This window comes from Hippocampus bargibanti, linkage group LG10 (assembly GCF_051943395.1).
Source record: "Hippocampus bargibanti isolate YZ-2025 linkage group LG10, ASM5194339v1, whole genome shotgun sequence".
NCBI classification, from domain to species: domain Eukaryota; kingdom Metazoa; phylum Chordata; class Actinopteri; order Syngnathiformes; family Syngnathidae; genus Hippocampus; species Hippocampus bargibanti.
The window spans coordinates 21,111,561-21,128,499 of record NC_142743.1 but is presented as its reverse complement, the minus strand read 5'-3'; the positions used below and the strand labels follow the sequence as shown (position 1 = coordinate 21,128,499).

Below are 16,939 nucleotides of genomic sequence, written 5' to 3'. Positions count from 1 at the left end.
ATATATATATATATATATATATATACGCACGTGTATATACATACAGTATACTGCATATTTATATATATTATTTATATATTTTTTGCGATATACACTGTATATACTCCTCCTTCCTGCCTGATTTTTCGGGTCCAGTGCCTGATGTTACTACAACCTTTCTTCATTGCAGTACTTAAGAACGGAGATAAACACATTGCTGATGTGAACAAGATTTTTATTGATTATCAGGCAGAAACATACATCATTCTTTATTGCTCATGACGGTCTATATCGCCCACGCGGCTCGTTCTCAAATACAACAATAACTCAAACATCATTTGGACATTGTGATTTTGATTATCATGTGGTCACTTCAGTGCCACGCCAATGTACAAATGTCATGTTTATCCACATATTAAGAGAAGAAACACAAGCGAAATTGTCATTTACTTTCAAAAGTGATGTCAACAATCATTCTCTGTTCTCTCCTGGTTATATGACAGTACATACTGCACAATTGGCGGTGTTATATGGCTGAAATCGTGTCCGGTGCCAGAACCACTATGACGCAGTCATGTTTTTCAAACGACTAAAGAATCCTCTGCAAATATGTCAATTAAATGTCCTAGATTGCTTTCTTTTATGATCAGGAATATCATTCACGGTTACATTGACGGGAGGAAAAAGACAAACTCAGGAGTTATTGCCTTTATATATATTTTTTTGCATAATGAAGAAGAGGATAAAAAGGGAGTGGCTGGTACACAGTCACGCACTCGTCAAGACAAATGGCATGCGAGACACACTGAACATTTCCTACGCTACACAAAAGTGTTCAACGTCTAACAAAGACAACACTTCACGGAGAATGTATAACAACGACTTGACACAAACACTAACATTAGCTTTAAGAGCACGCAGAAATTCTTTTGAAATATATCTATATTTTTAAATATGGCTTATCAAGTCATCATAATTTCTAGTTGAAACAGACACAGTATCATAAATGGATATAGTTGATTGTATGGCCTTGGTTGAGGCTTGTTATATAGATTGCTTATGTACAATTAAAGTGAACAGCGAGGTGAAAGGAAAACACCGTGTTGTTGCTTCAAGCTCTTCAATGGAGTAGTTGGGGGGGGGGGGGGTTGCCTTTTTCAATGCATGTCGATGGCCCCTTTTATAGATGTTAGCTTCAAAGCTAACACGCTTCTAGCAAGCCGCAATTCACTTTTCAGGTCTTTTGATAGTCACCAAATGACTGAATGAATCCAATTTGAATCATTTAAAATGCTAATCTGATCTTGAGTTTTTGGGATTGAACGACTTCAGATAGCACTCGCGCTGGCTAGTTGTTAGCTTTATTTCTTTAACATATCCTGCAGTGGACCCGGCAGATATTTCATCACTGTGTCCATGATGCTCTCCTCCTCCTCTTCATCTCCGCAGCCTGCGGGCACCGCTTTCTTCGGTCGGGTCAAGCTGCCGGCCGCAGGCTCCTCTGCTGCGGCTGCTGCCTCAGCTTCGGCCTCCTCGCGCTTTTTCAAGCCGTACTGTGGAGTTAAAACAGAGTGATGCGTGCGTTTCAAATGGGAAACTGCCCTATAAAGCTTACATTTCATGAACGTGAGGTTAAAATCGCTTCAAATGACTTCTACTGAGGGCATTTTACAAAGTTTCCACCGCATATAGCTATATTTTACGTTTTAAGACGCGCGCTGCATATTCCGGAAGTCTTGTTTTTGAGTTGGTGACGAGTCCTCACCCTACGTCACTGAAGGAACGCCCCTGACTGAGAAAAGACATACCTTGTATCACCGCAATGCATTTTACGGTACTTTGTTTGGTCTGAAAACTTCGTGTAGATGGCGAAATTAGAAGGTAAACACGTAAATAACGCGGTGGTGAATCCCCGAGCATTTACTTGATATTTGCCGACAAAAAAATTGTCAAAAAGGAATTAATCAGCCCGTTTGCATCTTCCGCCTCTTTTTGGTGATACATCCCCCCCTCCCTATTGCCTCAAAATGGCAGGGAATAAATTCTTTAATCGATTGCAAACATGTATGCTTTCCTCTTCAGAACTATTTGAATCATATTCATAACTGGATGAGTAACAAGAAAGCATATTTTCCGAATCTGAAGCCATTGTTTTGATTCTCGAGCTAGTCAAGAGGGCTTGGTGTGACACCACGAACAAGGGGGCGGGGCCTTCTGAAAATGCCCACTTCCGGTTTCAATTTTTTTTTTTGCAGTTTCAGCACACTTTAAGTCATTTTTATTGATGTTTCGCATTTGACTAAAAATATCATACTGCGTGTTTTGGGTATTTTAGATGCTATAAAAAGTTTTCCTGATGTCAGTTAGGAAACAAAAAAAAGTAATGTCGGTTGTCCTTTAAAGGCTTTCTGATTCTGAATGCGAAAGACTTTTCAGGGAGGCTACTGCTCGATGGCTAGCCTGCGACCTTGATGGGGTTAAGCCACTTCAATTATGGATAGATGTAGATTTGCTGTTGCTCCTCTCATAAAGTGAATTCTGATAAAGTGTCAAGGAGTTTGAGTTCACACTCAAACAAACAAGTAATTAAAACGAGCTTTTCAATCATCTGTTTCCATGGCAGGGTTTGCTGTAAAAATACCAAAAAAAAGAAAAAAAATCTGGCAAGTGACATCGAGAGCCTTTAGAAACTCACATAAAAAAGTGACGACACCAAAAGCATGGAAGTCATGAAATGACTATAAATGGGATTTTGGATGATGAGAGCACCCTTGGTTGAACCTGCGAGCGTAAATGAAGAGGCAGCATATTCTATATATTTCCATGTTACCTTATCCCTTATGCCTTGTCTCATCTGTTCCCGCTCAGCTTCCATCTTGGCATATTTGGCCTTTCTCTCCTCCTCCTGTTGCCTCAGCGCTTCTTGTCTTTCCTCCTCTTTCTTTGCTGCATCTGGGTCCTCTTCCTTCTCCTCCCCGCCCAGCATCTTGCCCACATCAGGAGGGCCGCCTGGAGGAGGAATTATCACAATTGAAAGCAGTCAGAAGACACACAATACGCACACACATCAAATTAGAGTGCGTGCTTTGAAAGTTGGTGATGAGACATTCAGGTGAACTTCAAATCAAACGGCATGCCGAATCTAGAACCGTAACCTCCAGTGTGCATCTGTTTGTCAAACGGATGCACATTCGTTGACGACAGATAGTCATGGAAGAAGATTTTGAAATGTTGTTTAAAAAAAAAATGTGTTATTATTATTTAAAGGACAACCGACGTCACTTTTTTGTTTCCTAACTGACATCAGAAAAACGTTTTATAGCATCTAAAATACCCAAAACACGAAGTATGATATTTTTATTCAAATGCAAAACACCAATAAAAATGACTCTGTGCTAAAAATCTGCAAAAAAATTGAGCTGCGAATTGGGCATTTTCAGAAAGTCCCGCCCCCAGTTCGTGACGTCACGACAAGACGTCTTGCATTGCTGGAGAATCCAAACAATGACTTCAGATTCGGAGAATATGCTTTCTTGTTACACATCCAGTTATGAACATGATTCAAATAGTTCTGAAGAGGAAAGCATACATGTTTGCAATCGATTAAAGAATTTATTCCGTGCCATTTTGAGGCAAGATTGGGGGGAAATGTATCACCCAGAAAATGGCGACCAAGCTCCGTGTGAGGAATTAATCAACCCGTTTCCACAGGCTGATAAATTCCTTACATGGAGCTTTGTCGCCCTCTTCTGCCTCTTTTTGGTGCAACACGACGTTTTCAGACCAAACAAATACAGCAAAATGCATTGACGTGATGGAAGGACTGCTACAATGTGTCTTTTTTTTCGGTCAGGGGCGTTCCTTCAGTGACGTCACGTACGGACTCATCACCAACTCAAAAACAAGACTTCCGGAATATTCAACGAGAGTCTTAAAACGTAAAATATAGCTATATGCGGTGGAATCTTTGTAAAATACACTCAGTAGAAGTCATTTGAAGCCATTTTAAAAATTATGGACACAACTTGCCCAGAGATGTCGGTTGCCCTTTTAAAGTTGCCGTTTACCTGTTTCGACATCAACGGCCATCGGTCAGTATCATCTAATTAAAATTGCGCTTTTCCGCCAACTGCCGCCCAAACAGGAAATGAACAGCGAAAAAGTGAGAATAAGTGCGAATTTAGTTTTATCGAAGAGCCAGATGCAATCATCAAAAGAGCCATATATGGATCGCGAGCCGTAGGTTCCCGAACACCTGCTCTAATGGGTCTATCTGGAAGTACATAAACACTCATTCAAAAACATGCTTTTCCTATACAAAAAAAATATTTTGTTTGTGAGGGAAAACAATGCTTCCTTTTTTTTTCCATGTTACCATAGGAACATTTCAGACTCAAAATGGGAATTGCTGAAAAATGAATGTAATATATTATTTTTAGGTATCAGTGGCCCATTGAGCGCAACCACAATTGCAATGTGCCTAATGAAGTAGAAGCCTGGACTTGAGAAAAAGGGTGGAGGATAGAAAAACGAGGTCAGTCAAAATAGTGTGTATATTTAGTGAAAATGGAAAATTGCCGTTTGCCTGTTTAAGAAAAAAAAAACAGAGCGTGACAAGCGAGGAAAGTGACAAGTGAAAGATGATAGTGAATAAACTAAAGGAAATGAGGATGAAGAAAGAGGGCAACGGAGCGCAGGGAAGAGCAGAGTGGGCCGTCGGGGGCTTTGCGTCGGCGAGTCTTCGGGGACCGATGCGGGCCATCTGAGGAGAGAACGAAAAGCAAGCAAGCGAGAAAGAAAGAAAGAAAGGCAGCGTAATCCTTGGGACGAGTCCCGCCGCTGGTATTGTTGGTATTTTCACTCATCAGCATCATAAAAAAAGGAAAGAGCAGCACATTGCAGAGATAGAAGACAAAATGAGGTGATGGAAATGGAAGTGTTATTTCTCCGTAGGAGTCTAAAGACCGATAAAGTAAATGCAATGTTGAAATGTGAAAGGTTGTTTACTGGATGTGGCATTTTTACATGGGCCTTAGAGTAGGATTTAAAGGACACTTTTTTGACATCAGAAAAACGTTTTATAGCATCTAAAATACCCAAAACACGCAGTATGATATTTTTAATCAAATGCAAAACACCAATAAAAATGACTTAATGTGTCCAAAATCTGCAAAAAAGGAACCCGGAAGTGGTCAGTGTCAAAAGGTTCCGCCCCCTTGTTCGTGATGTCACCCCAAGACGTCTTGCCTTGCTCGAGAATCAAAACAATGGCTTCAGATTCGGAGAATATGCTTTCTTGTTACTCATCCAGTTATGAATATCATTCAAATAGTTCCGAAGAGGAAAGCATACATGTTTGCAATCGATTAAAGAATTTATTCAGTGCCATTTTGAGGCAATAGGAGGGGGAAATGTAGCACCAAAAAAGAGGCAGAAAATGGCGACAAAGCTCCGTGTATGGAATTAATCAGCCCGTTTCCATAGGCTGGTTAATTCCTTACGCGGAGCTTTGTCACCCTCTTCTGTGTGCTTGACAATGGTGATGGTTTGACCCAGTCTTCCTTATGGGGACACTTATTTGAAAAAATAAAATAAAATACACTGTACACATTGACCTTAGTGTTTCCACTATACTAACCATTAAATGAAATTGTGCATGAGAGGACCTATTTGCTGACGGCTACATTTGCTGTATTGATCAGTTTTATTGTTTGACATAATTTCCTTCTGGACTGTTTTTGCTCAGGAACTGCTCATCTCACTCGCTTACAGCAAGGGTGTCAAACTCATTTTTTGCCGCGGGCCACATTGTAGTTAGGGTTTCCTCTCGGGGGGCTGTTAAGAATTTGGGGAAATAGATATAGAATGAAATAGAATGTTTAATTCCCTCCACATATTACATGTAGAGCACACAACTAATTAATGAATGACTTGTTTTTAAATATGAATTATGCCTGTTATTGTGGTTTACATGGGACAATTTGACATTTTGGTTCGGACTTCATCGAATTTCCCAAGTTTGATTTTGCTTTATATATAAAATGATGTAGTGTGGGCCAGGCCTCGACTATGAAACCTGTGACTTACAGTATTGTAATTGTAATAGTTTCCAATTGGGTGAAATATTATGTTTATTGATTTGCAAAAATTGAAATATGGAGGCAACTTCATTGAATATATGAATTCTCCTCTAGACTTTTAATATCCTTTGCAGGCTATAATTACATTTTTTACATAGTTTGTAATTAGTCCTGTAAAACAATAAATCACTCCGATTTATCAAGGGTTTGGAAGTAAGCTATAAAAAGAACAAAGCCAAATCCAGTGTTGCTGTTTCAGAGACAGAGAAGTTGAAACAGCTACGCACCCGACCATGACGAACTATCCGACAAGGCTATGAAATGTGTATAATGAATGCACGAGGGGGGTGAGCCGGAACACATTTACAATAAGTGTCACCATATGGATATAAATAATTACTTTGCACCATTTTAGCCACGCATTAATTAGTAATATGAGGCTAAACCACTTCTCGTCTAATGTGCACACGACAGAATGTGTGTGTCATTGCGTGTGTTTTGATGAAAGGTCTGCTGGTTTGTATTAAAGGACAACCGACGCCAAGTTGTGTCCATAATTTGTAAAATCACTTCAAATGACTTCTACTGAGCGTATTTTACAAAGATTCCACCGCATATAGCTATATTTTACGTTTTAAGACTCGCGCATGAATATTCAGGAAGTCTTGTTTTTGAGTTGGTGACGAGTCCGTACGTGACGTCACTGAAGGAACGCCCCTGACCGAAAAACTACGTATGGTATAAAATGTTAGTGGTCCTCACAAGACTAGTCATACAAACACACACACACACACTGGAAGGGGGAAGAAAGCGGGGAGGTTTACATGTGTGCTCATATGTGTCTCTGTGGTATGGTTATAGGTCAATCGAGCAATAAAGACTTGATTTCCAATCTTAGCTGACTGCTGGGAGATGCACTTTGAGGTAAGAGGAAAAAAAACACATATGGTGTGTTCTCTTCTTACGTGACCTCCAATGACACTGTTTCATCTCACTACAAATACGCCAAACGAGTTTGAAATATAAAAATAGCTGTTTCACAGACGATCAGGGATTGGGATATTAATAGTGTTCTGCATAACCGAAATAGGAACTCTCTTTTTACAGGCTTTTATGAACAATACTTTTTTTCCTAATTTTATGTGGCTTTTAATTTGAAAAACCTTAAATGACAACCGACGTCTCCGAACAAGTTGCGTCCATCATTTCTAAAATCACTTCAAATGACTTCTACTGAGCGCATTTTACAAAGATTCCACCGCATATAGTTACATTTTACGTTTTAAGACTCGCGCTGAATATTCAGGAAGTCTTGTTTTCGAGTTGATGACGATGCCCTAAGTGACGTCACTGAGGGAACACCCCCACCAAAAAGTGGTGTCGGTTGTCTTTTAAATATTACAGTTTTTACACTTACAAATTGTATATTAAAAGACGTTTAATGATGGTGACAGAACCATTTAATTGTATTTCTACTATTTCCCAGGAGGAATTTTATTTTGACATTCAAATTAGAAGATGACACGTTTCCAGAAATGGATGGCAATATTATTCAGGAGACACCGGCCGGCTGTGTCCAAATTCACCATCTGCGTCCTACGAGGACTGCATGACATCACTTCCGAGGCTTCTTGACCGTATAAACCAGGAATTTGGACAGGTTTAATATGAATTTAGATAATGAGCGTGGTCAGTGACGTGATGCCTGTGAATTGGGAGACAGCGTATGACTCACATTAACAATGAGCGCCTGATAAACTTCCTAGAGGAAAAAAATAGATGAAGAAATGTACATAAATTGAGATCACCCTTCTTTTCGCTGATATAGTTGAGCCTATTTTATGGAGACTCATTCCCTCAAACCAATGTCTGCCTCATTTAACAGCTCCTTCGTCTGTCACAGTAACTCAAGTGAAATTGGGAACTGCTGAGTCAGCAATGATGTACTCATTCAGGCAAACTGCAGCTCGCTATCGAGCAACGGACGATGCATTGCAGTTGATTTTGGGATTCCTATAGCGTAGTTGCGTTATGAAATCCAGCAGGATGAGGCAGCACCGTCATCCTCGGAATCCCAATGAGCAGTGGGAGCTCTTCATTCTTATCTCCCCACCCTCACTGTAACCCAAAGACACCTCCGTAACCTGCACAACAACTCTGCATCATTCACGTCTTAACGCTACGTGTGCAGCACGAATTACAACGGCCGGTGTCACTTTGCTGCTCTTGTCAAAAAGCCGAAGGAATGGGAATTGAGGGCTAATTAGGGGGCAAAATATTAATATATTTAGCGAAGATAATACCGGTACACTATCCAGGGAAAAGTATATGACACCTGGCCTACAACTACAAGAATGAAAATGGAAAGACTTCATGCTTCCACTCTGATGAAAAGATTTCTTCAACAACAAATCCATCCTGCTGTGGTTTTATGGGTTGTGTTTAGCCAAGTGTTCATGGGTCACCTCAGCAACATTGGCACTGGATCTGCCCTCTCACATCTACTTGACAAACAGTGATTACTGTATTCTGTGGTGTATGAGGTGCACCCAACAGCTGCCAGCCATTGTGGCGCATATTCGTGCTAATTTAATATTCGTAAGGTGAAAAGTTTGTCAGCTTAAAGGACAACCGACGTCTCCGGACAAGTTGTGTCCATAATTTGTAAAATGGCTTCAAATGACTTCTACTGAGCGTATTTTACAAAGATTCCACCGCATACAGCTATATTTTACGTTTTAAGACTTGTGCTGAATATTCAGGAAGTCTTGTTTTTGAGTTGGTGACGAGTCCTCACGTCACGTCACTGAAGGAACGACCCTGACCGAAAAAAGGACACATTGTAGCAGTCCTTCCATCACGTCAATGCATTTTGCTGTACTTCTGAAAACGTAGTGTTGCACCAAAAAGAGGCAGAAGAGGGCGACAAAGCTCCATGTAAGGAATTAATCAGCCTGTGGAAACGGGCTGATTAATTCCTTAAAGGGAGCTTTGTCGTCATTTTCTGCCTCTTTCTTGGTAATACATCTCCCCCCCCTCCCTATTGCCTCAAAATGGCACGGAATAAATTGTTTAATCGATTGCAAACATGTATGCTTTCCTCTTCAGAACTATTTGAATCATATTCATAACTGCATGAGTAACAAGAAAGCATATTCTCCAAATCTGAAGCCATTGTTTTGATTCTCCAGCAAGGCAAGACGTCTTGGGGTGACACCACGAACAAGGGGGCGGGACCTTCTGAAACTGGCCACTTCCGGGTTCATTTTTTGGGACACTTTAAGTCATTTTTATTGGTGTTTTGCATTTGACTAAAAATATCATACTGTGTGTTTTGGGTATTTTAGATGCTATAAAACGTTTTTCTGATGTCAGTTAGGAAACAAAAAAGTGTTGTCGGTTGTCCTTTAATCGTTCGTAAGCCGAGTTATCACTGTACAGTATATCTTTGTCCTAAAATATAACCTAAAGTGGTTTCAAAGCCTCATACGGATGTGTACCGAAATGTGTCTTTGCTTACCGAAAATTTATGTTTTGTGACACCCCCCCCCCGCCAAAAAAAAGAATATTTAAACTGTGAAAGTAAATGAGTAGCCATTCTGTTCGAATGCAGCCTTTGCTCAGTGACTCAACGACGGATTAAAGTATCTTCTGTCCCTACCGCACAGCACAAACTGGTCCCGCTCTTGTGCTGAACATCCCCTTTACATCCTTGACACTGCAGTGCCGTTAAATCAAGCCGTCGCCTGGCAGCCAACTCACCTCCCAGTGCGGCTTTCATTACAAAATTCATGATGAAGCAGTTCTGTGTTCTCTTCCCTCAGTCGGTCACGTTATGAAGGACGGACGGACCTGCAGACGGGGGACAAAACACTTTTAGCTAAGCTTGTTCAGGGCATTCATTTCGCTAGGCGTCACACATGAGAGTTTGATGGGATGAGGAGGAGGATGACGAGCCATAAAAGAGAGAGTGAAATGACTTCTGGTTAGGACGTTGTGAAAATAAAATACACACCAATGCATCAGGAAAAGTGTTTTGTTTTTTTGCACAGGTTTATTATTATTTTTGATTCTGATCATTATGCTTTATGGGTCACTTTAGGGAACAAAAAGATCACAAATCCATTATTGGACTTGTCTCTAGATATCCCTGTCCTTGATTTATAACCACAATCCATCTTGTGTGGATTTATGCTGACCCAATAACCTGTGACGTATCTTCGTCGGGGGGGGGGGGGGGTCACGTGGGAAGAACAGCGTAGCTTTAAAAAAAAAAGATCAGTGTGAGCCAAGAGAATCCACGTTTTGTGTGAGAAAAGAGAACCTCCGTGATGTCGTCATTGCTTTCTGTCTGAAAAGTGCAATTCAGAACATGCATTGTCATCCTTCTTGCGTGTGAATGATTTCGTCACCTTGTTTTGAAGTTCCGGTGACCTTGCAACTCTCAGCATGGGATCATCGGACATTTCTCTCCACATAATTCTGCGCAAAGCTACTTTGGCAGCATTTTACAGCTTTGCGTGTGCTACGATGCGTTACAAAACTTGCAACGCTCCTCACGTCTTAATCTGCAGCAGCCTCCTCGAATCATTTCCTCCTTTGCCTCCTCTTCACCTTCGCTTGCTGCAGCGTCAATTTCCCCTCACGTGAACCCTCATTAACTCACCGTTCAGCCGAAGGGTACGTTTCCCGTTTTTTTTGTTTTTTTTTACAAGTACTGCTTCATTTAGAATTTCAGCGAGCGTTCGGCGTAATTTGGCAAGAGCACCAAAAATGTCTCCATCCTGTCCCGCACGGTGCACCAACAGCGGTGTTCGTCCTTTACCTTGATTTGGATCCTCGTCCGAGTCTTTCTCAGCCCAAATCGGGAAAGGAGAGGAAGGCGCTTCGGGTCTACAAGCAGTCTTTCTTCTTCTCAAGCAGTAACACGATATATATATATATATATATATAAGTTGTTGCGTCTAAAAAAAATGAAGGACAGATCGAGCCTCCCGCTTTGCAGACATGCCGGTTGTGTCGGAGTAAGGCTGCAGCGGAGGAGGAGGATGAGGAAGAGGAAGAGGAGGAGGAAACGAGAGGGGGCTCCTGCAGGACCAGATGAGAACATGCAGTGGGTGGGGGGGGGAAAGCGAGTACAGTGCATGCTCGTAATAGCGCCATTTCAAGTGACGGTTTCATTGCCAACATTGTGTCCAAAAAAAGAATTATTATTTACACTACATACTGTATATACCACCAAAGAAAAGGTTATTTGAAAAATAACATTGTCAACTTCGCTGACACATTCTGTCAGTGTCTGCCGGTTTTTATGGTGACTAGGTTAAAATCATGTGCAGCACGTGGTGTGACTATCCAGAAGCGAGTTAGACCCAATGTTGGTAATTTAGCAACGATTGTAAGTGCAAGGCACAGATCGGATTGGTGGGAGGGTGAGCTGTGGGAGTGGCCAAAGCTGACTGCACGCCTGAGTAGAGACTGGGCTTGAAGAGCTGTCAGACAATACAATACAATATATATTGATTTATATAGTGCTTTAACAACAGCCGAAGCTGCAACAAAGCGCTTAACATGGACAGCTATCATATACAGTGATACCTCCGTTTCTAAGAACGATTTAGTTTACGAACTTTTCGCCTTACGGATATTAAATTCGGGAGAATATAAACTTGGCATACAAAGTAGTTTTCGGCAAACTAACCAAACCACACGGAGTGCCACGGTGGCTGGCGGACTAGTTTTTGGCGGATGGACACCAAACCACAAGGTCGAACAGCGCTACGATGCTTGGTGGATTAGTTTTCATCACCCCTTTCCTTGAGTGCATACGCGGTTTGTTATTATGGGACCGAAAAAGACCCCACCACAGGCTAGGATTCACCCGAAGAGGACACAAAAGAAAATTACGGTCGAGCAGAAGGAGGAGATCATCGAGAAACATGAACGAGGCGTGCGTTTGTGTGACTTAGCGTCCCAGTACCAGTATGCTAAGTCGACCTCTGCTACGTGTGGCTCAGGGTGTTTCTGTGTTGTCTAAGCAATGGTCTCAGGCAATAGAAGAGGTTGAAAAACTTCTGTTGATTTGGATTAATGAAAAGCAGCTAGCAGGGGACATTGTAAGTGAGGGTATTATCACTGAGAAAGCACGTAACTTCACTCGAATATCATTAAGAGGCAACCTGGAAGTTCGTCATCCATTGAGAACTACTATCACAAAGGTAAATAAAACGACTTTATTATACTTTATTTTTCTTAGTTTTAAGGCTTATTTAGTAAAAAATGTTTTATGGGGACCTGGGAACGTATTATTCTCATTTTTAATGGTTTCTTATGGGAAATAAATGTTTGGCAGATGAACTTTTCACCTTACACACACTTTCTGGGAACCAATTAAGTTCTTAAGCTGAGGTATCACTGTAAAGAAAATAAAGCAGGGACAAAGATAGGGAGTGAAACCAAGATCAAGTCTGAATCATGCTGAGTCGAATACCAACGAGTACAAGTGAGTTTTGAGACGGCATAATATTGGTATAAGCAGACTTCTTGCAGACACAGAGCAATGCATATATCTATTGTAGCTGCTGGGAAGAATGTCTCTCACTCCACATTTTCTATAATTTGGGCTCAGCAAACTACAAGAAAATAGCATCTATGTCGTTTGAATTCCCTGGTTCTTTGACGTATTCACCAAGTAGTATGCAGACCTGGCAATCCACAGTGTGAACAACTGCAATCACGCTTGAAAGGTGTCAGTCACATCTTGAAAACAAGTTTCCACTTGGTGGAAAAACATCTCACTTTTTATTTGTGGTCTTAGTCATCACATAAAAAACACAAAGTCGTCAGTGTTTATTTTACTTACTTTATTTACTTTTGTCTGTTTGTTGTTTCAAGGGGTCGCCACAGCAAATCAGTGTCCCCCATCTTTAGAGGTTTGATCCGCATGTTTGTTTTGGCCAAGCTTTTACGTCGGATGCCCTTCCTGACACAACCCTCTGTATTTATCCTGGCTTGGGACCGGCGCAAGAAGACTTATGTCCCTTTGTGGCTACAGAACAAGCAACTCGCTCAGTGGCGACTAATGTTGTGCATTATTCTTGGACCTTTGTTGTCTTTCCATCAGGTTTTTGTTGCCAAAATGTCTGTTTTGAGATAGATACAGCAGGGTTTGATTCCCACTCTTCTGTGTTGAATGGTCTCAATATGAAAAGTGTTTACAGGCTGTTTTGCTCACAGTGTTTGCTATCAGGCTCCCTAAAATAGGGTGCCCCTGCAAAATCTTAAAGTATCTTTGCCTTTCTCACCCCCCGTGGTTACATTTGGCAGACTCAATAGGAATGGACAGGCAGAGAGCACACCAAAGACCAAGGGGAGCTTAAACTGCTGCATCTCACATCAATTAATCAAGACGCAGGAGACTCTGTCCAGTCAACCTACTGTGGCACCAACACATCCATCACCTTGTTTATAGCCTGGAAACGCTCTGAGACAACCACACCTTGCAGTAGAAACACACACACACACACACACACATATATATACACGTCACTTGGTCACAATTTACAAGCTTTCGGTTTGATGTCAAACATATAAATTCACAATACTGTTTTCAGATTGAACATTAGATTTTTTTTTCTCTGTGACACCACATGTTCCAGTTGACAGCCATATTCAAAGAAGCACACACACTACCCTTCTCGATAGTAGATTAGTGTCATTGTAGTTTGGATTTTGTTCTTCAAGAATGATTTCACATTATTTAGGGCAGGAGTGGGCACTCCTGGTCCTGGAGAACTACCCTCCTGCATGTTTTCCAAGTCTCCCTGTTACAATACACCTGATTCAAATCATCACATAATCACCAAGCTCTGCGGAAGCCTTACATTGAACCTGCTCATTTGAATCAGGTGTGTCGCAACAAGGAGACTTGGAAAACATGCAGGAGGGTGGCTCTCCAGGACCAGGAGTGCCCACCCCTGATTTAGGGTGTCTCTCAACAAACGTTCGATGAATTTCTCAGCTTATCTCAAGATGAAGACTATATCTCCGAAACAAGAGAAGTCAAGGTACGAACGCACCGGAATGCCATTTTAATCTCCGTCAGCCATTTTCAAAGGAAAATCCAAACAGTCGAGTTCCACAGGGACTCGCTGCCATTCAAAAAAGGTCAGAATTAACATAGTGCTGCTGTCGCACAGTGTCACAGCAGTGGTGAGTTTAACACCTCAATGAAATAATCGTAAGAATGAGTGCCATGTGATGAAGCAACATAACATATACTGCAGTTGGTGAGGGGGGTGGTGGTAAAAAATGTCTTTCCAACTGCTCCAGTTTTGAGAATGTACTGCCAAATATGGGACAGACAGTGAACGTTAGTTCGACCATATACGGTACAGTATATATAAAAATGCAAAACTATCAGTTGCAAATCTTCTTTTCCTTTGGGCTTTTCCCTTCAGGGGTCGCCACAGCAAATCAGTGTCCTTCATCTAACCCTGTTTTGTGTATTCTCTTCTCTCACGCCAGCTAACTTCATGTCCTCTTTGACAACATCCATGAAGCTCACATTTTCTGTGCCTCCATTGTTGGCCTTGTGTTCGGTCAACTAAGCATACAACAGGATGGAACTTTTAAACATGCTAACTTTTATTATGTCTATTCTCTATCAGTTATCCACGTCACTGAATGTAGTTACACAAATAAGGAGTAATGAAATTATATTGATATTGATTGTCGGCCTACGTGGAAGTTGTCGTTTTATGTATTGTATCTGTCTTAATGCATTGCAGTACCATGACAGTGACGTTGTGTCATGGAACAGCAATTTAATTTTGCAATTTTGTGCCATATCCTCAGGCAAGTTCAAGTAAAAAGGCATCAGATTGTGTTTCTGCGTCAGTAGATCCTCACAGAAAGCCTTTTGAAATTCTGGCAGCATCCTTTTATTCATGCCCAGACGCAAGCGAGCATACAGTACAAAAATATCCGACCCAAAAAGAAAAAAATGTGTGTGGATTACGCATTTCAAAACAGCCTTCATCTATTTGGATCTCGTTCAGAGCGGCATAGAAATAGGAGCCTGATCAATGAGAATTGCTTTTGCAGAGAAAACTTTTTTTTTTCTGGGTCTTGTAACCTAAGCATATGAATTCTTTGCACCTGAGTTCTTCGTAGCCCAATGTGAAGTGAATTCATACTTGATCTGTAATCCGTATTTATGCTAATAGAGTACCACTGCCCCATATCAGATCTTTGTCCTCTAAGACCTGCTTTTTATTAGCATGATGTCCAAGATATGAAAAGTCCCTTTTTGTTAAACCATTTCCAGGTCTTGTCTTTTACATATGTACTTTTACATATGGAACTTAAAACCACACACAACATACCTTATTCTATGTATAATAAATGTGCTATTGTATTGTAATGAAAGAAATACACTGCATTGTATCATAAAGTCACTTTATTTACATTTGTGATGGTCATTGATGGCTTGATGGAATGGCGTTGGAGGTCAAAGGGAATTGCTGTTTGGAAAGAGAGGCGCATTACATGAGGACTGTAATTAAAGAAATAAACTGTGTTGTAAAATAAAGTTCCATTTACCTTTTTGATGGTCGTTGATGGCTTATGGAAGTAGAGTCACCTTCCATAAGGACTGTTGGTAACTTAACCTCTAGTGCTCTTCGGTCGTGTGCTTCCGCCGAAGATCACTCCGCCAGCCGTGGTGGGTGTGTATTATGAAAATAGTACTTATTATAAGGTTTAATTTTCATAAATTTGACGTTTGTAAGACAAAACGTTTGTAAGATGAGGTGTTTGTAAGTTGAGGTCTCACTGTATATGTGCCATGTCAAAGATTTTTGAGTCGATGACATAATATGACAACGAGAACGGAAAATTCGTTAGCACAGTGAGCAACTTTGGAATGACGGCATAATATGTTGTTTTGAATTCTTTTACAAGATGAAAACCATCCAAAACGCCGCATTTGGACACAGACATCTTGGCCTATGATTTCCTTCTTTCACGCCTATTACCATATTAATGTGGCACTGTGACCTCTGTGAGGTTGTTTTGAGAAGTCAGAGGGGAGGAGTGATTTAGCTTTTACATTAGTCTGCTGTCCATCATCCATGCAGCACTTTCAGGTCCCGGGAGAGGGTGGAGGGAACTGCGGAGGCAGAGGAGGGAAGAATAAAGATAGGAAGGGGAGGGGGCTTAGCTACTGAAGGTAATACTGTGTGTGTGTGTGTGTGTGTGTGTGTGTGTGTGTGTGTGTGTGTGTGTGTGTGTGTGTGTGTGCGTGTGTGTATTCGTGTCCATCAGCCCACGAGGCCCTCAGAGGTCGCGTGCAGTGAGCAGTGGTGCTGCTCTGCTGCATTGCGTAAAGGCACCTCTTCATGCGGAGAACCGACCGGCGCACTTGCTGGCTGCTTCAAAGATTGACGCCATGTAAAGGCGATAAGTGCTGCGTTCATGTCATCAGTTCTAGAATCTCAGCATCTTTTGACAGGTGACTGAACAAGAAGAGAATAACTTCAAATAGATTGGGAAATAGATTAACGATGAAGCAGAGTTAGACGGCTCAATCGTTCACCTTAGTGATGTTGTATGACTGCGATAGCTGACGGTGTACTTCTGTTGTTATGGTGATTTCAAATAATTAGTGCAATTTCTAACATTGTGAAATTAGAATGACACTCGAGAGCACTGTTGTTTTTATCATAATATACTGTATATATCCCATTAAAGCAATCGGAAAAGCACATTAAATTTCATGAAGTGTTTAACCCGTGCCCATGGTTGGAAACAGGAGGTTCTCTTGGGGACGTGGCGTCAAAGATAACCAGATTGTGGTGTCAAGAGATCACTTCCTGACG

General features: G+C 41.2%; 1 protein-coding gene across 1 annotated transcript; it reads right to left on the bottom strand.

The window, feature by feature from the left end:
- Nucleotides 1-197: 197 nt before the first annotated feature.
- cplx2a (complexin 2a) lies at nucleotides 198-11,078 on the bottom strand. Its single transcript, XM_089006764.1, has 4 exons — nucleotides 10,885-11,078; nucleotides 9,822-9,911; nucleotides 2,810-2,988; nucleotides 198-1,532 (listed from the first exon to the last, which is right to left on the bottom strand). The coding sequence occupies exons 2-4, from the start codon at nucleotides 9,850-9,852 to the stop codon at nucleotides 1,341-1,343; spliced, it is 402 nt and encodes a 133-aa protein (XP_088862890.1). The 5' UTR covers nucleotides 9,853-9,911; nucleotides 10,885-11,078; the 3' UTR covers nucleotides 198-1,340.
- Between the last annotated feature and the right edge of the window lie 5,861 nt (nucleotides 11,079-16,939).